Source organism: Urocampus carinirostris, chromosome 7, assembly GCF_059441175.1.
Source record: "Urocampus carinirostris isolate Australia breed hairy pipefish chromosome 7, RoL_Ucar_1.0, whole genome shotgun sequence".
NCBI classification, from domain to species: Eukaryota; Metazoa; Chordata; class Actinopteri; order Syngnathiformes; family Syngnathidae; genus Urocampus; species Urocampus carinirostris.
Genome location: NC_142355.1, coordinates 12,729,083 through 12,749,434, shown reverse-complemented (window position 1 = coordinate 12,749,434; position 20,352 = coordinate 12,729,083). Strand labels below are relative to the sequence as shown.

The window sequence follows — 20,352 nt, the reverse complement described above, 5'->3', positions numbered from 1 at the left end:
GTTATAAGGATGGGATGGTGGGTCCTGAAGAAAGACCAGTTGAGAACCACTAGTCTAGTGGGCCACATAAAATAATGTGGCCCTCCACATTTCACAGTGGGCCATGAGTTTGAAGCCTGTAATTTAAAAAACGTAAATTCCGGACTTTAAGCCGCTACTTTTTTCCCAAATCTTCAACCCTGCGGCTTATTCAGTGATAAGGCCAATTTATGTCATTTTTCTAACGGCCGCCAGCGGCGCTCGAGTACAAAAGGTAAGATTTAGACCGGTGGAATATATGCACCGAGGAAGACTGCAACTTCTTAGTTTGTGCACAAATTAGATTAGCGTAGACATATCCTCATCACGCAAATTGCAAAAAGAAAGGCACATGACGTAGCTTTCAAGCTAAAAACAAACGAGCAGTCCGATAAAGAAGGAAACAGAGCTACTGCACGCAAACTTCCCTTTGCGAGCGTGTTGCTAGCGTGTTTTTAGATAAGGGATCGTGGGACGACGTCTATATGACAAAGTCTCCTTCCCACACTGTGGAAGACGACTTTGATGACGTTAGTTATGAGGAAGAAGATGAGGACGATTTACCGTGGTTCCTACAAGTATGGTATGTTTTTTTAACAGACCCATTTAAAGTCTTGCGAGCGTGTTGGTAGTAGCGTTTTGCTACCCTTCACAGGCACGGTTTGGGATGAAAGTTATAATATTATAATTAAAGCTTTGAAAACTCTCTCGGTGTACCGTCTTTCTTTGTAAATATGTGTAACCAATGTATAATATGTATTTGCACCTGCATATTTTTGTAATGTATTTATTTGAGACACTTATTCTGATATGTTTTGCGAATTAAAAAAGAGGGGCGGAGCAAACGCAGGCTGATAGGAAGTGGGGTAAAGGTGAGTGAGACCTGTTGTCGCGGCGGACAATAGTGGATATATATTCTTCCCACCCTTACCTTCGGAAATATAGACTTTTTTTTCTTGGATTAGTTTCAACGGATACCCGGACTCTGCAGGTTTGCATCAAACTTTAAGTACCGGTATCATTTTCCGTTCATTTTGCCGGCTGTAGTTTTTGGACTGTGTACTTTATTTTCAGTTACAATCGCGGGACATAAAGCCGGGTTTGGGCAAATTTTGTGATTGTGTTACATGTTTAAGTGTGGGCGCATGCGGCTAATATACAGGTGCGGCTTGTATAAGTACAAAATCGGTTTCCTCTTAAAATGTGGTGGGTGCGGCTTATAATCGGGTGCGCTCTATAGTCCGGAATTTACGGTAGTCAAACATGTAACTGCAAAACTCATATCACTATAAAAACAGATGTAGTGACATTTTACAGTAGTCTAACAACAGGTACGTCAAATGTCAAATCACAAACCGCATATACTCACCGTGTATAGTAGAAATTATGCAGAGAGTACTTCACACATGCCAGTTGCATTTTCCCTTGACCTTTATAATGCAATAAGGGAAATAAACGGATGATAATGTTTTTTCCGATCTGGTGTTTAAGCCGCATGAGCACACTTCAAAGACTGGTAACACAACGTGAGGGATCCAAATCGTGCATGCTGGGTAATCACATGAAGAGATAGATCGGCAGTGAAGAAGTGTGCTCAAGGAGAACTGAGAGGAAAGATGGCGAGGAATATTAAGCAGTAGCATTTGGCTGTCTTTGCTTCCCCCCTTCCTCAGCCTCCTTCCCCCCATCTTTGCAGTCATCTCCATCATATGTTCGTGTGCATCATTTGAAGTGCTGGGTTCATCATTTCAAAGCAACTGCCCGACCCTCCGTGTTTCTGTAGAGTAAAGATTGCCATCTAGTGGAAAATAGATAAATATCATCTGCAAGGCCAACGCCTAAACAAAATAACCCTTCTCTGAATGATCACGCCAGTCTTTTAGACGATGGACTATGGTCCGTTGAGTTTTCTTTCACTGTGTCAAAATGTTATCATATTTTCTTTCAATGCACAGACCAGAGGAGAGAACTACAGACAGGGTTGGGTAGGGTTACTTTAACTTGATTACTTTCAATTACTTTTGGATTACTCCAATACCAAATATGCTAATAAAAGACAAAAGACAATAAATACTCTAAACACTTTACTCCACTTCCCGTCAGCCCGTGTTTGCCCCGCCCCTTTTTTCTCATTTGCTCGTACAAAACATATCAGAATAAGTTTCTAAAATAAATACATTACAAAAATATACAGTTGCAAATACATATTATACTTGGTTACACATATTTACAAAGAAAGACGGTACACCGAAAGAGTTTTCAAAGCTTTAATAATAATATTATAACGTTCATCCCAAACCGTGCCTGTGAAGGGTAGCAAAACGTTACTAGCAACACGCTCGCAACCCAGTAAACAGCTCTGTTAAGAAAACATACCGTACTTGCAGTATGCACGGTAAACCATTCTCATCTTACTCCTTAGAAATGACATAATCAAAGTCGTCTTGCTTTAGTAGGGAAAGAGACCTTGTCATATAGACGTCGTCCCACGCACCTTATACATAAACACGTCAGCATCACGCTCTCAAAGTAAAATTTACGTGCAGTAGCTGTTTCCTTCCATATCGGACTGCTCGATTGCGATTAGCTTGAAAGTTGCGTCATGTGCCTTTCTTTTTGCATTTTGCATGATGAGGATATGTCTACGCTAAATTAATTTGAGCACAAACTAATAAGTTGCAGTCTAAATCTTACCTTTTGTAGTCGAGCGCCGCTGGCGGCTGCTAGATAAATTACATAAATTGGCCGCATCACTGAATAAGCCGCAGAGTTGAAAGTTTGGGAAAAAAGTAGCGGCTTGTAAGGGAAATTGAAATCATTGATAAGATGGACAGATATGAATTAAAGCCTGGTACGTAAGATAAAAACATAAACATCTTTCAATCGGACCTATTTCTCAGTCAAAAGAATCCCAACAGTCTTTAAAGCCCAACTTAATTTGGCATGTGTTTTCCATTTGCAGTTCGACTCCTGATGTTAGCCTGAAACCTCGCGTGTCTGAAGCATCAGACCTACAGGACCAACAACACAATGGTGCCCCCTACCTGCCACTATCCAGGACCACCTTCCCAGCTGTTACTGTTGATCAGTCCATCAGCACCTACTCAGGTCCAACAACTATACACAATTTTTGTACTTCTACACCAGGGATCCCCAAACTTTTTTCCTTTTCTAAAAAGGGGCCGAATCTAGTTTATAACAGAAAAAGTGTGATAACAGGAGTGCCTAAATGTGAAAATATTGTTTTTCAGTTAGCCACAATCAAATAACCCTTATGTATTCTCTACAGAACAAAAGTCTTAGAGTAAATAGTAACACTATTAATTAAACAAATACTAACCAAACAACTTTCTAAGGATACTTCGCAGAACTGAAGTCAGAAAAATAATAATAGCACTATTTATGAAAGTAATAATAACCAAATAACTCTCTTTCGGTTTTTCACATCGAAAAAAATCCATGCGAGAGAAGTTTTGTGTTGTGCTGTGCATAGTCTTAAGAGGTCCAAGATTATTTTGATTGTCAGAGCACTGGACCATCAGTGGTATAGATGACTTGCGAAGAGTCAGTAGATTTTATCTCATTTCCCCAGAATTTTTCTACTCTAAGTGACACATTTATTGTCATTGTAACATATGAAATGCACAACGATATTAACATTCGTCTCTGGTACCCTGACTATAGATAGTGGGTTTTAAAGAGATAAAAATCCAATGCCTTTTCATATGTCATCTATATTACTGCAAGTCCAGTGGTAAGACTTTGTCGTTTCACCACCGCTACCTGGGTCGGATCCTGTTCAAGCCAAAAACTTGCATCTATGGAACATTAACTTCCGGTTGTCCAAGATCAGCTTTGTTGTTACAGGACAGGGCCACCATTGGTCTGAATTAATTTTGAAAAGGCAGTAGATTTTATCTCGTTATCACACTATTTTTAGTCACAGTACCAGACACAAATGTTTTTTTCATTGTATTTTTCAGATGTTACAATGCCAATAAATTATATTCTATTCTTCTATTCTAAGCATTGTAAGTGACATATTCATTGTACTGACCAGTGTGATAATTAGATAAAAGCCACTGCCTTTTCATAGGTCATCCATATCATCAATGACGGGTAGTGAAGAGTTGGTGGCGCTCTCACTTCCGTGATCAGGGTCCCAATCCTGTTTACAACCAAAGGTTAATTGTTTTTGTGTAAAAAAAAAAAAAGAGTCCATGAAAAAGATCTCTGGTATTGTTTGGGGAGCCGGACCAAATGAGTAGGCGTGTCCTGTTTCATTCATTAAAAAAACGATATTGATTTGACTTACAAGCGAAAATCCATTAGCTATCATATTAACATTCATTTGTTTAGATAATTGCCAGTTGAGAATTTTGTATTTATTTTATGTTACATGAGGCCCACCTAGAGGAACCTGTTTGACATCCATTTTGCTGCTACGGGTACCCCCAAAACTAAAAAAATAAATTATAAGAAAAATGGTGCTTATCGGTCACTTCGAGTCTCTGTAGTTTGTTTTCATCCATGTACTTTTTGGTTTCACTAAGCAAAACAGACATCTAGAGCTCAAATATTACACAGTGTCCCTTTAAGAGAAGTAATACGCAGTACAAGCGGCAGTAGAACAAAATGTTGTTTTATTTTTTGCAGTCTATGGATGTATAATTCCCCATTTTACAAGGAAAGAACCAAAATCTCCCAATGATTGAACAATAACATTCCAAGTTTGTATGTTCCAGGAAACCCAATAACAGCCGTGTACGCCATATCAGCAAACCACCCCGGCTACTCAGACTACTTCGTCATGTCGCCTCCATCTTCGTACCGTAGCCCGTCCTGGATGTCCTACCCTCCCGAGCCAGAAGATCTTCCACGACAGTGGAACGACCCGCCCGTGAGACATATTCTTGCATTCGGATGTTTCGTACATGGCGAACCCCATGAACAAAAGCTTTTCCTTCCCCTTCCCCAGCAGAGCTCACGCCACCTAGAGACCATCTGCTGAAGTCCCCCAAGCATCCCTCGAGGAAACAATCAGTAGCTCTGTGAGTACGGGTCATCTCATCTCATCTCATTAGCTGCCCTGCCTATCCTGGAGCCCATCCCAGCAATCATCGGGCAGTAGGCAGGGGACACCCTGAACTGGTTGCCAGCCAATCGCAGGGCACACAGGGACAGACAACTCGCTCGCTCATTTACACCTAGGGAAAATTTGGACCGGCCAATCCACCTGAAATGCATGTCTTTGGAATGTGGGAGGAAACCGGAGTGCCCGGAGGAAACCCACGCAAGCACGGGGAGAACATACAAACTCCACACAGTAAGTCCGGTAGCTGGATTTAAACCCACACAGGAGGTTCCCAAGACCTTAGAACTGTGCCGCACACGTGCTGCCCAGTATAGGTCATCATCATTCTTGATTCCTGGGTGGCACATTCCATGTTGAGAACGTGGCCGAGAAAAAAGGGGTTCTACAAATTGCGATTACTTACTTACTTACTTATTGCTCCAGCGAAGGTCGGGGGGTCCCGTCCCTGTGCGTTGAGCCGACCAGATGAACCAGGTTTTTCCAATGCTGGCGGTCTTGTGCCAGCTGTTCTGCATCCTCTACGGCAACTCCGTGTTGTTGGAGGTCGCCCGCAACGACGTCGAGCCATCGAGTGCGGGGTTTCCCTCGTGGTCGTCTCCAGCCTGCGGCCTTTGGGTCAAACTGGAGAATGGCTCGTGTCGGATGGTCTGGTGGTAGACGAAGGACATGGCCAAACCAGCGGGTGCGGCGTTGTGCGACCAAGGAAGATGCTTGGGGCTGGCACGTGCGGGCTCTGAGCTCTTTATTGGAGACTCGCTGGGGCCACCTGATGTTCTCGATGGTTCTGAGAGCCCTGCTATCAAAACCATCGATTCTTGTGGCCAGGGTGTCGTTCAGGGGCCATGTTTCTGAGCCATAAAGCAGGATAGGGAGTACGGCGAGGTTGTAAATGCGGAGCTTCGTCTTGCGTGCGATGGTCTGGTGCCGCCAGAGTGGTTTCCAGAGAGACTGCAGAGCAGATGCTGCCAGGGCTCTTCTGCGGAGAATCTCTGGTTTTAGGTCCCCATTGTCTGTCACCATTGCGATTAAGAAATTCAATTTAAAGTAAAATAAATAACACATTTGATAAGCTTAAAGTTTCCTCAACACTCAAAATAAAAACTGAAGACAACAATTGATCTTAAACCTTTTAGAAGAACAGGGGATCCAACCTTTTCAACAAGACATTCCAACCTGATCTAAAAGCCTCCTCGTAAAGCTCCTAGGTCACAAAAGTAGATCCACCCTAAAGGTTGTGGTTGACAAAAACCAATATCAGGCTGGGCTGAAAATGACGATTATATTAACAACTCGTAATATTTAAAACAACGAAAAACAGTGTGGAAATATAGTCAAAATAACAAACTGGCATGCTATGCAATCTCCTAATCCCCAAAACTAAATAAACTATTGAAAATAGATTAGGGTCAGAGTTATTGAATTTAAACTAGGGTTAGGGTTATCCACCCATCCATTATCTGCACAGCTTATCCTCTGTAGGGCCCCGGGGGACCTGGAGCCCATCAAAGCCATCTTCGGGCAGAGGGCAGGGGACTGAACTGGTTGCCAGACAGTTGCAGGGCACACAGGACAGACAACTCACTCGCTCATTTAAACCTAGGGACAATTCGAACCAGCCAATCAACCTGACATGCATGTTTTTGGAATGTGGGAGGGAACTAAAGTGACAGGAGGAAACCCATGCAGGCAGGGCGAGAACATCCGAACTTTGCACAGGAAGGCTCGTAGCCGGATTTGAACCTATGACCTCAGAACTGTGCTGCGGATGTGGAAACCACTTCGATGCCAAGCGGCCCAGGTAAAGGTTATATACCTGAAATTAGGGTTAGGATTAGAAAAAATAAACTGGGTTTAGGGTTATTGAACCGAAATGTCCGTTACGAAACAGAAATTAGAGTTTTAGTTGGCGATCAGCAATTAGAGTAAGAGCTAGTTAGCCGGATTTAGGGTTAGAAACCTGAAATCATGGTTTGAGTTAGCAAACAAAAAATAGGCTTATTTAAAATGAAATTAAGGTTGGGGTTATTGAAAGGAAACTTGGGTTAGGAAACAGAATAAGGATTTGTAAGCAAAAATAAGGTTACAGAAGTTTCCTGATGAGTTCTGAATGATCTAATGTTGATCAACAATGATAACAAATGACAGAGTGTATTAGAATTCGGTTTGAATGCACCTGCTCTATGATGGGCTCAGAGGTCTGTGAAAGGAAACACTAGAGAACAGACAGCATTATGAGGACCAAAGAACACACCAGGCAAGTCTGGGATAAAGTTATGAAAAAGTTCAAACTAGGAATGTGATACGAAAAGGCTTCCGACATTTACACATCCCCCAGAGCATAAAACCACTGCAAACCTACCCATACCTGACTGCGTCTAAACATTTGGGCCAAACACAGGGAAAACTTTTAGAGAAGCAACCAAGAGGCCCATGATCACATTGATGACCTGCAAGCATACACAGCTAAGGTGGGACAATCTGTCCATTAGACAACTATCAGTTATACTCTGCCCTCTGGCGAAGAGTGTTATGAAAGAACTTCTTGAACAAATACCATAAAAAGGCCTGTTTGGCGATTGCAAGAAGCCACATGGGAGACACAAATGACATGTGGGACAAGGTGCTCTGGTCAGATGAGACAAAAATTGACCTTTTTTTGCTGTTTGCAAAACGCTACATTTAGCATAAGGTTGACACTGCACATCACCAAGAAAACACCTTCTACACTGTCAAACATGGTGATGGCAACATCATGTTTTGGGGTTGATTTTCTTCAGCAGGGACTGGAAATATTTTTAGTGTTGATGGGGAAAATGAATATAGCCAAATACTTGGCCATTTTCGGCAAAAAACAATGCTGACGTCTGCAAGACTCCCAGAGAATGGCTGCTGTTTCTCCTTTAAACAGGGGAAGCGACCCTAAACATAAAACAAAATCTCCAATGGAATGGTTTAAGCTCACAATATAAAGGGGTTGGAATGGCCAAGCGAAAGTCCAGACCTCAATCCTATAAAGCATTTGTGGAAAGATCTGAAAAATGCTGTCCACAAACGATTACCATCAAACCTTAAGAAACTTAAGTTGTTTTATAAGGAAGAGCGGACAAATATTTCTGTTTCAAGATGTGCAACACTTATATCAGAAATCGCAGCAAAACTATCAACTTAAAGGAGTCCAATATTTTTGCAACACCTACTTTTAATTTTTTTATTAGTTAGCACAATATAAAATGTTTCTTTTCACGATTGTGTCTCACATGTATTTTTTTTTTATCTAGTTTGAAGCCTGAAATAAATATGCCAATACAGTGGGACCTCGGTTCTCGACCATAATCCGTTCCAGAACCCTGTTGGAAAACCGATTTGTTCGATCACCGAAATCATTTTTCCCATTAAAAATAATGTCAATCGTTTTAATCCGTTCCAACACCCTGAATGTTTACCTTGAATGTTTAACGTAAACATAAAGCTAACCCAGGCTAATCATACGTCCGCGTTATCGTAATCATCCGTACGAAAGATTACGCTAACATGAACGTGTAAAAATTTAAAAAAATGATAAACAAGAGGTTTAAGGTTAACACTTTTAATGTCGAACATAAAATATGTTTGTCCTCATCGTTTGTGAATAAATGTGTTGTGCTTTGAAAAGATCCTTTATCATTTGTGATCATAATTTTTGGAATAGACCAAAAAAGTATAGGTGGAATAATTGAGCATACCACTAAAATTAAAAAAAAAATACTTAGCCAAAACAGCGTTTGAGATGCGGCAGTGGCTCAGGAGGTAGAGCGCTCGTCTTGGGATCAAGAAATCGCTGTTCGAATCCCGGCTCCTCCGTGTTACATGTCGAAGTGTCCTTGGGTAAGACACTGAACCCCTAATACCCCCAATAAGCAGGTTAGCGCCTTACATGGCTGCACGGCCGCTATTGGGAAATGTGAAGCACAATGCAAAGCGCTTTGGGAAGTCTTGACTTGAGAAGCGCTATATAAATTCAGATCATTTCATTTCATTTCAAAAGAATTATGAATAGGATTTCTTACTTTTGTGGTGGTCAGCAGAAGACGCAGGTGGACGGTGGTGCTATTATTTCTTTCTTAAATGCAATAGTTGCACTACTTTTCTTTTTTTCACCTGTAGCAACTTTGACTTTCTTCGGAGGCATAATTAGGGGCTAAAAAACTTTGTAAACCTATATTAAAAGCGAAAGCAAAACGAAGCACGTCCGTACGCGATAACAGTTGGTCAGGAAAAGAGCCATCTACACCCGTACGCCGCTCAGCATCGCACCCTAGCGTACACACTCACGCATTACCGGCGTTCGAACTCCGTTTTTTTGACCGAATAGCGAAGCAAGAATTTCTCGAAATTTTTGGTCGGACTCCAATTTGTTCGAACTGAGAGGCGTTCGAAAACCGGGGTTCCACTGTACCTCAAAAACGTTTTCAAGAGACTCTATCTGTGCACATCTAAGTCCATCATCAACTTTCCTAACATCCAGCCCACATGACTAATATTATCACTGTCTGGCTTGCAGGCGACTGTTTAGGTCGAAGGACACCCACCCGTTTTTTGGATCCCATCACCTGTGGACCCCCAACTAGATCTTCTCACATGTTGTCCCTTTGCCCATTTTCCCAGCGCTTCTTGCTGGACTTACAGCCATGGGGCCTTTATCATCTCGCCTTTGCGCAAATGGATCTGCCCCACATGTTGTCCTCACCAGCCCTTCACCACACAGCGCCAACTGTGGGTAGCCACTGATATCGCCTGCTTTCTTACGGACAACACTGTACAGCAAGCCCCCCGAAAACGTTATGGCGTGAAGCAGTGCCTCTCACAACATGTTGACCATCACCTGGCCAGCAAGAAAAGCAAAATCCAGCTGCTACACCAGGGGTCGGGAACGTGCGGTCCGCAAACCAGATATGGCTCTTTTCATGAGTACATTTGGAATATATCCTATATACAGTATATAGGACAGAGTCCCAACTGCAGTTTACAGTCACGGTGTTACACCAGCAGACCCCGTTCTGTGTGTTATAATGAATCCTGTATGAGGAGGCTAATTGAACAATGTATGTTCACCGTTGAGACACTTTATGATGAAAACTCATAGAACAATCTGTAAACACCTGAAAACGCCAGGCAAGCGGTAGGGGTGCACGCATAGCGCACCTCCCATTTCTCTATCGCCCAGCGCACCCTGCGTCGAAGGTAAATACATCTGTATTCTTCTTGTTTGTAGGTTTTTTTTCTCTCTCTCTTTTTACTCTACTTGCACCTTATTTTGACACCATTATTCAAGACAAAGTGAGGGTAAAAAAAACGTCTCAAAGTGGAATCAAACGCGCTGAGGAAGTAGCTTTTGTCTGGAGAACTTGTTTGGTGGTTTTGTCTTAAAATATATGGTATAGATCTCCCGCCCAAAAACAAAAATCAATAGATTTTACTTTCCTGGGTCTTTGAGTCAATAGGTTCCCGACCCCTGCTACACCACCAGGCCAGTCGTGGACCAGGCAAGACCAGTAGTCTAATCCCACTCTCCGGGCTGGAGCGAAACCATTTCTTTTTTTCATTCTCTTTTTTTGTTTGTTTTTTTATAAGTCCAAATGTCTTTGTGAACACTCTACTGCTTGTTATAGTGTGTTTTAAAACGAAGTAAGCAAAATCAAAAGAAAATCGGATACAAAAAAAAAATGATATGGATTGTCTCCGTTTTTTGGGTTTTAGATATGTGGTTTTTGTCTTTACATTTGTGTGTTGATTATTGTAAAGTGAGTTGCCACTTACCGTATTTCGAAGGCAAAAAAATGAAATGGAATAACAGCAGCTTTGTACTCTGTATTTCTCTACTAAAATATATTTTTTTTTCATTCCGCTGAGCGAATATTTGTGTTATGAATTTCTCACCGGGGGTACAAAGATGCAAACTCGAATCTCATTCTATGATCTTTGGCTGAACTGAAATGTCATAAAGTATTTCAAGGAAAGCGAGTGAAAGAAAAGATTTACCGTAAATTCTGGACTACAAGCCGCAACTTTTTTGCTTCATTTTAAACTCTCCGTCTTATTATTATTATTGTTTTTCATGGCAGCACTGAGCTGCAATGTCCTACAACACATGCACTCTAAATACAAAACATTCAGTAACATCTGAAAGCATTTATGACGCCCTTCAAGAGAAATGAATCCATGTTTTCGCCAACATTATTCATGTAATGTATAAGAGGAGCAAAACGGGAGCTTTCGTAGTAGTTTACTCCTATTTATAACTACTCTCGATATTTCAACTTTTTCACCCTCGATTGATATATCCCAATTAACCTTCAATGCAAGTTGTCTACCAAAAATGCTATACTGTACTTCTCTTTCCTTATCATCGGGGTCAATGTCAGGCGGCTGAAGTTTCCTTTTATCCTGGTTGAACTATAAGAAGCAAATGCAACACAAAAAGGAAAGTCTGTTTTGCAATCTGGCACCATTCTTCACAGTGTGGTTGGCCTGGTTATTGCAAGGCTGACATTTTCATAGATGCTAACCTTTTGGAGGTCGTAAAGCGGTAGATTTACAAGGCATATTCTGTCTTCAGGATCTAAGACGAAAACAAAAAAACTGGTGGCAAACTTTTACAAAAACGGTAAAACCGTTTATTCACGCACAAAGACTGTAGACTAAAATAATAGTTTTGAATCAAGATTGATTATTGTTGTTTGAATTTGAAAAAGCAGTAAGCATTTTTAAGGGGTGAAAAGCAGTAGACCTATGCTTAAAGCAGTATTGTGTCACAATAAAAAGCAAATGCAAATTGCAACAACACAAAAAGATACGTCTGTGTTGCAATCTGGCACCATTCCCCACAGTCCCCTGGCTCTGTCGTCTAGAAATATAGGGCTGACATTCTATTCGATGCAGCCCTCATTTAAATAGAATAGAAGAATAGAATATACCTTTATTGTCATTGTTACAAAATGGGTTGAACATATTGTGACAACGAAATTGGACGTGGCACTCCAGGGTCACATTTAACAGGGAGTATAAAAGAAAACAAAGAAGATAAAGGTTGTAATTTACACAATATTTACACAGGAAAGTGTGGGCATGTAGGATGTTACATACAGTTTTGGGATCGTATTAGTGCAATATGCCATGGTGCAAAAATAGGCAACATTGTGCAAAGTGAGCTGTAAATACATGCTCGTTCTTGTAATCGCCATTTTGAGGGGTCTGAAACATGTCACGCAAACAACGCTGAAAAATAATGCAGCTGAAAACAGCATTTCTATTTGACAATGGTGAAAGTAAGAAAAGACCTTCTTCAAGTAGAGTCCAAATGCCAACCAAGACTTCACTCAAACGTGGCTAAGAAATGCACGTACTTGCACACGCATCATGAATAAACCGAGACTGCAATGAACACGTAAGTCAGGAGATGGCAGCAGCGAGTAAGAAAAATCCGTACAACTCCTGTAAATTCGAACATGAGGCTTTTAATCAGGTGTGGCCTGTAGTCCGGAATTATGGTAATCAACATATGTCCACTGTACGAGAAATTTCGATTTTTTACCTATTTTGGTGAGAAAGATGAGGCGGACTTGCTGTATATTTAGTGACTGCACTAAAAGTTAGCGAGCTGCTGAATTCACTTCCTGGTTCTGGACAAGATGGACACGGAGTATTTCGATGTACTGTATATAGCAGATGATTTATTGAAGAGCTTTATGCAAGTCGTGAAAAGAGATTCTGTTGTTTTCATTGCATTCATGATGTTTTTGTTTTACTAGATTTTTACTAATGAAACTCTTGTGTGTAGGAAACACATTTCGACATCTCATTCTATAAGAGGTGAGATCGGGCTTAAAAAAAATCCAGCGCGACTCGAAGCGGGCCCTCGGATATTACAGCCTGACCCAACCCGAGCCCGGCCATTTGATTTGAGGGACCGAGCCTGAAGAAAACCCAATTTATCATAATTTATTTGTGGGGACTAAGGGGGAGGAAGTAGGATTTTGGACGAATTTTGGGTCGGGCTCGGGCTCGAGTTTTTGATCTTACCTGTACATCCTATTGTGTAATCCTCATGATATTTGATATTCCAGGGCTGGGTATTGATAATACTTATTAATCAATGCATTTTATTTTGCAAATTTTCGATTCATGGCAATTTTATTCACTCCAATTCAAAAACAAATATACTATATGGTACTTTTTAAATAATATAATTAGGGAAAATCCATTGTTCTATCTGGTAAATATTCATTAAAATCTGACATTGTTAATTATTTAGCACCTAATGGTCAAAAAATAAACTTCATTCTTTAGAAAAACTACCAAAATTGATTTAATTATTAACAGAAAAATGCAAAAATTGTCATATAGACGTGCATTTTTTTAAAATAGCTAAATTAGATTATTTTCAATTTGATATACTCCAAATAAACTCAAATATTAAATAATGTTTTTAGGAAAATCCATTATTCCTTGATGTGAAGGTCATGGTGGACAATTGGTATTCTTATGCTTTTTAGCGCTACTTTTCAGTTTTACCACACCATACCGCGACATCTAGTGGTCAAAATAATATACACTGTCCCTTTAAAGCAGGGGTGTCAAACAGGCGGCCAGCGGGCCGCATAAGGCCCGCTAAGGGATGGAATCTGGCCCGAAAGACAACGTTTAGAGAAGCGCAAGAGAAAAACAAGCTGCAGGTTGAAATATATCCACTTGATGTTGCCAAAGCCAGGTGCCTCTAACAAATGCTGTACTTGTATTTCTTTCTCTCTCTCTCTCTCTCTCTCTCTCTCTCTCTCTCTCTCTCTCTCTCTCTCTCTCTCTCTCTCTCTCTCTCTCTCTCTCTCTCTCTCTCTTTTTTTTTCTCTTTCTTTGTTTCTCTATTTTTCTCTCTGTGTCTTTTACCTTCTTTTGCTCTCTCTTTCTTTTTTCCTTTTCACACTCTTTCCTCTTTCCCTCTCTTGCTTTCTCCTTCTCTTTTTCTCCCCTTCTCTGTTTCTCTGTTTCTCTTTTATTTCCTTCTCTCTTTCTTTTTTCCTTTTCACACTCTTTTCTCTTTCTCTCTCTTGCTTTCACCTTCTCTTTTTCTCCCCTTCTCTGTTTGTCTCTTTCTCTCTTATCTCGTTCTCTCTTTCTATTTTTCTTTGGATTTTGTTCTTTCTCTTTCTTCCCCCCTCTCTCATCATTTTTGTTTTTATCTCTTGTTTCTCTCTCTCTCTCACTCTCTTGCTCTACTCTCTCTCCCTCTCTTTCTCCTATTTATTTTTCTCTTTTTTTCTTTCTCTTTAATCTACCAGTCCGAGAGAATGTTTGTTCTATCATGTGGCCCCCGAGTGACAATGAGTTTGACAGCCCTGTTTTAAAGTATAAAGATTGAATAACTCGTCAAATTACTCAATTGTTTGTTTGTTGTTTTAATATCACCGTCAATTTTTTTTTTTTTTTTTTAAATCAACACTGCAAAGTGTCAATTTTCTTGAAGTTAAACACACAAAAAAATATTTGTACGTTGTTAACTAGCAGTAAATTTAGGAAAACAGGAAGATGCAAAAATGGCCTTTTATTAAAATTTTTGTTTTCATAACTGTGTTGGGGAAAAGACTTAAAAATGTATACGTTTTTTTTTTTTTTTTTAGATATCAGAGGATATCTATTACATGGAATAATGTAAATACATTTTTCCATATAAAGTGAGATTTTAAACCCGGTCCTGTTCGATTCTAAGAGTGGCGTTGTTGATTCTGACCACGAAACTGCAACATTTTGAGTATTAAGTTTGATTTCCGTCCACCGCGAGGAAAATTTACTATAGCCATACCAGTTAACATTTTTACAATTATTTGTACTGTACAAGAATGTCAAAGTCTCTATATCAGTGGTGTCGAACGTGGGTCCCGCGGGCCGGGGAAAGCTTACCCATGGTTTGAAACCGGCCCACGAGACAACGGGAAGGGACGAGAAAATGAGCTGCAGTTTGTAAATATGCCCACTTGATGTCGCCAAAGCCTGGCGCCACTCCCAATGCAACTGAAGCTGTATTTTCTCTCTCTTTCTCGCTCTTTTTTTTTTATCGATTTGTTTCTCCCTTATTTTATCTCGTTCTTTGACTCTCTTTGTCCCTCTCTTTGCATTTTCTGGCTCTTTCTGTATTGATCTTTATCTTTGCTTCAGTGTTTTTTCCTCTTTTTCTGTCTCTCTCTCTCTCTTTCTCTCTCTCAATTAACACTCTCTTTTTCCTCATTGCTCTTTTGTCTTCTATTTTCCCTTTCTCTTTGTCTCTTCTCTCTCTCATTTTCTCTTTTTGTCTCTCTGCCTGTCTGTCTTCTCTTTCTTTTTCTCTTTCTCTTTCTCTTTCTCTTTCTCTTTCTCTTTCTCGCTCTTTCTCTTCTCTCTTCTTTTCTTGATTTCTCTTTTTTTCCTCTCTCATTTTTTCATTTCTCTATTTTTCTTGCTTTCAAACTTGTTCTTTCTCTATTCCTCTCCCTTTTACTCTCATCTTTCCCACTCTTGTTTGCTTAATCTTTCTTGCCTGCTCTTCTTTCTTTCTTGTTTATTTCTTTTGTGTTTTCTTTCTTTCTTGCTTGCTTGCTCTTCTTTCTTTCTTGTTTATTTCCTTTGTGTTTCTTTCTTTCTTTCTTGTTTTCCTTAATTTATCCTTTCCCTTTCTTTTTTGTTTTCCTTAATTTCTTGTTTTCCTTCTTTCTTTCTTTCTTTCTTTCTTTCTTTCTTTCTTTCTTTCTTTCTTGCTCCATTTTCTGTCTATCTTTCCTTCTCTCTCTCTCTCTCTCTCTCTCTCTTTCTTTCTTTCTTTCTTTCTTTCTTTCTTTCTTTCTTTCTTTCTTTCTTTCTTTCTTTCTTTCTCTTAAATCTATGAGCTGAAACAAGTTTGACACCGCTGCTCTATATTGACTCTTAGTGTCTCCGAGGAGAACTGCAATCCCGCAATCCACCAAAAGGAGAAAATAGCCATAATTTGTTGGTTAAGTCGAAATAAAACAACCGATGCGTACGATATTTTTCCATTGAATACCAAAACTTTATTAAAAGGCTACATGCGCTATAGGCAGAGCGAGTACAGAGACGGTTATATCAAATATCTAAAAATTAAAACAGCACTTTTTGAAAAGCCCGAAAGAATCAATGCAAAAATGCTATTGTATAGCATTTCCTTTCTAAAGGAAATTGTATTATGTACAGTCACTTATGCTATAATACACATAAATCACAACCATAACATCATTAAATGTACGTACTTTATGTATTGTATTCCTAATGACGTGCACATGAAATAATTTACAAAAATCCAGCGTTATATTGTTAGCCTGCTGATTCCTGGCGGGCGATTTGGGGATTTTTGGTATCGATGCGTACCGATCGATACCGATCCGAGACCGATATTTTTTGCTTGGAATGATCATTGACTAATTGAACGCCTTTTCCCTTGAGCAAGATAATAATTGTGATAAAAACCTGCCTAGAAATTGTCTATTTTTATTTAATAACTACAAGGCAAATGTTAAGAGTTTAAAAAACAAATATAAAATGTTCCCATTCCAGACATTTCAGAATAAATGCAAAGAGAGTCAAACCCCAAAAAGCAGCAATGTCACGAAAATACAAATATAACAAAGTCAATTTGATGAATATTATACCTCCTATTGTACAATATTTGAAAATGGAGTCACAGAGCAAGTATCGTAAGCATTACAATGTACAAAATGTGAACAAATACTTCAATGACAGCTGTTTCAGAACTAAAGTCAAGAGAATCAAACCAAAAAAATCATCAATGTAACAAAAATACAAAAACTGTATAACAATGACAACTAGACAGCTAAAACATCACATTTTCTGGACTATAAGCCGCACCCACAAGCACCAAATTTGCTAGGGACTCTAAAGTGTGTTTTATAATCAGGGTTGGGTAGGGTTACTTTAACTGGATTACTTTCAATTACTTTTGGATTACTCCAATACCAAATATGCTAATAAAAGACAAAAGAAACTAAATATGAATAAAATGACTAAATTTTGTGCAGGCTTGGGGAGTAATGGAATACATCGAACGGCAAAAATGATGTTTGGATTTATTTTCATTTTGTTTCTGTCGCATTTTATGTTAGTTTTGCCGAAGATCAAAGAGATCAAAGCCAGGAGAGAAAGCTTACCACGTGTTGTGAGTCATCATTTTATTCATATTTAGTTTCTTTTGTCTTTTATTAGCATATTTGGCATTGGAGTAATCCAAAAGTAATTGAAAGTAATCAAGTTAAAGTAACCCTACCCAACCCTGTTTATAATCCAGAACACCCTTCTAGTGCTAAGTTTGTTAGTTGCTTGGTTGGATCCTTTAACCACTAGGGGGCCCCCATTTTCTATGGTGTGTCTTGGGCAAGTACAGCCTGGTGGCGCCCACACCTCTCCAGGCCAGCAATACAATGCTTTTACATACGTTAACTATTTATGATTGTATTGACTCATTTTGCCGTGAAAACCAGATTCCTTAATATTTATTGTCAGGTTCAAAACGATGGCAGACTTTTGAATTACAAACAAACTTATTTATTAGAGAGAAGCGAACACAAAAGATGAGGGAAATACACCCTTCGATTGACATGTGACGAATTCCTTCTTGTACCGTCTCATGGATTCTGATTGGAAGATAGAACAACAACGTTGTTAGGAAATGATATATTAAAATTTATCGTTTACCAAATTGTTCGAATTAGTTATCTGACTCCATTAACCAAACATAACCTTCGTTCACCTAACAATGTATGCTTGTTTCTTTTTGTGAAAAGACGGACAAGAGATCGGCATTTCCACACATGGGCAGATTTAATTTCTTGAATAATAAACTAAGTGAATTCCATCGAATTAACTGAATCAGCCGAATTATTGTCGCTCGAGTCTTCGTCGAGCCTTTTCTCTCGTTCTCCCTCGATCTTCTGAAGTTCTCCCGGCCCACGCCTTTTTTCCACAAGCCGGCGCGTCAGGAAAACCCCGCCCGTGGGCTCAGTGGCTCCACCACCTCGCCTCGATGTCTGTCCTTGTGCGTCTGGCCTCCTCCGTCAGAGTCCTGTTATCAACAGAACTAAACAAAACATTCGCATTCGGAATGCCGTGACCTGTAGCTCACTCAGTGAAAATCTTCATTGCACTCGATATTTAGTCGTATAAAATATAAAATCCTTCAACGTTCACTTAAGAGTACTCCGATTGGTTTAGACAGGAATCACATATTTAAATGCAGTGTGTAATGTTGGTCGCTAAATGGCGTGCGAGTATAAAAAATGAGTAATGAGGATAGTGAACTTTGTCAACACAATGAGTCTCTGTGAGTATAAACGCAAGCTTTCGAGCGGGTGTCAAGATCCTCAGGACTAGCCAGCCAACAGGTCTCACAGTGGCCTTCAAGCTGTAGCTCTTCAATCAGAGGCATATTCCTTGTCACAGACCAGAAACAGGACCCAATAGCGCTCGTTTTCTCAGTTTTTACTAATAAAGAGGGAGAGCAGGGCTTGCTTCCACGATCCGATGGTTGACGGACAAGGGGAGCAGGAGATACGGAAGTGGCACTTCCGTATCTAACGAGGAGGGTCGAAGACAGGCAGGAATTACAAGTCATTAGCCGGGACTGGAGAGCAAGGGCGGTGTCAAGTTCGGAAACAAGGTCGGCAGCAGGAGGCAGGCAGGTAGCGGGGCAAAACAGATCGGATAACGGGCAGGCAGAACGGGGCAGAGTCAGGTCCGGAAACAGGTTGGAAACGAGGATCGGGCAGAAAAAAAACAAGAGTCTGACGTAAGAGCTTGCCGAGCTGGGAGCAACGGTTCGCATAACGATCTGACAGGGATCTCTTGGAAGTCGGGGGTTTAAAAGGAGTACATCATCCAATCAGCTGTCCGGGCTGTTGGCTCCAATTAGGCAGTCGCAGGTGCTCTGAATCGGCAATCATGACATTCCTCCTGACCTTAAAAGTCTTTGCGAAATAGTAAAACCGCACACTTATTGAGCACTATAGAAATATAAACGTATAAAGATACAAGAAAAGTAGAATATAGTATAAAAGGCACATAATTTCCCTTAAATTTATATTCCATAAAGTACGTTTTTTATCCTCAGTTTTAATCTCAAGCTTCCTATGGTCCGAATAATACGGAACATTTCAGTGCTGAATTTTTTTGTAAATAAAATCAGTAGTTTAAATTAAGTGTAACCACAATTGGATCGAATTTGAAAGTCATAAAGTATTTAAATTACACTAAAATATCATTCTAGTGATAGTTAAAATGGGAAGAAAGTATCGGTCTAAAGACATTAGTATCAATCCGACAGCAGTACAAGCTCCGTATCGATAATATCGATATGTGGCTCAATCTGATTACTGTAACACTGAGCTTTGAGTATACCAAATTGTGACAAAAACTACACTATAAACTAAAGTATAGACCTTTTCCTTTTCTTTCCCAATAAGCGATTAAATGTAAGGACGGGCGGATTGACCCGAATATCAATATTAGAAATTTGGGAATCTGGTTTCAGAACTAAAGTGAACCGAAATATTCATAAATGGTTATTGTATGTACAACAATTGTGTTATAGTTAGTTAATTAATTTTAATTCATTTACTGGATTTCTGGCTGTATAAAGGCTTAGTATAAAGCATACTACCAGTTTTTGGCAAATTCAGGGTTTTTGGGTGCACATATAGTCTGGAAAATACGGTAATTTAGTTGTCTTGTTGACATTGTTTTATAGTCTTTGTATTTATATTGCATTACTCTACTGCTTCTTGGGTTGACTGTTTTGACTTTTATTCTGAAATAGAAAATTCAAATTTTTACACTGAGGAAGGTTTTTACATCGTATTGTTTACATTATTTGCGCTTTGACTTCATTAGCAAAATATTGTGAAATGGTGTTATATGTTGATTTTGTTATATTTGTATTACTGCTTTTTTGTTTGATTTTCTTTTGATCAAATACAGTTGTAATGTAAATACAGGTACTTATACAGTGGAACCTCGGTTCTCGACCATAATCCGTTCCAGAACCCTGTTCGAAAACCGATTTGTTCAATCACCGAAATCGTTTTTCCCATTAAAAGTAATGTAAATCGTTTTAATCCGTTCCAACACCCTGAATGTTTACCATGAACGTAAACATGAAGCTAACCCAGGCTAACTGTACGTTCGCGTTAGCGTAATCTTCCGGACGAAAGATT

General features: G+C 39.7%; 1 protein-coding gene across 3 annotated transcripts in view; it reads left to right on the top strand.

Moving 5' to 3' along the window:
- Nucleotides 1-19,105, top strand: part of kiaa1549la (KIAA1549-like a) — a 195,446-nt gene extending 176,341 nt beyond the window's left edge. For 2 of the 3 annotated variants that reach the window (XM_088339768.1, XM_088339766.1), the window contains 4 exons: nt 2,981-3,126; nt 4,764-4,918; nt 4,997-5,069; nt 9,654-19,105. In XM_088339768.1, the coding sequence (XP_088195894.1) occupies nt 2,981-3,126; nt 4,764-4,918; nt 4,997-5,029 (334 nt within the window). In that variant the 3' untranslated portion in view covers nt 5,030-5,069; nt 9,654-19,105. The remainder of the gene's footprint in view (nt 1-2,980; nt 3,127-4,763; nt 4,919-4,996; nt 5,070-9,653) is intronic. The other variant, XM_088339767.1, reaches the window with a different exon arrangement.
- Nucleotides 19,106-20,352: the final 1,247 nt, after the last annotated feature.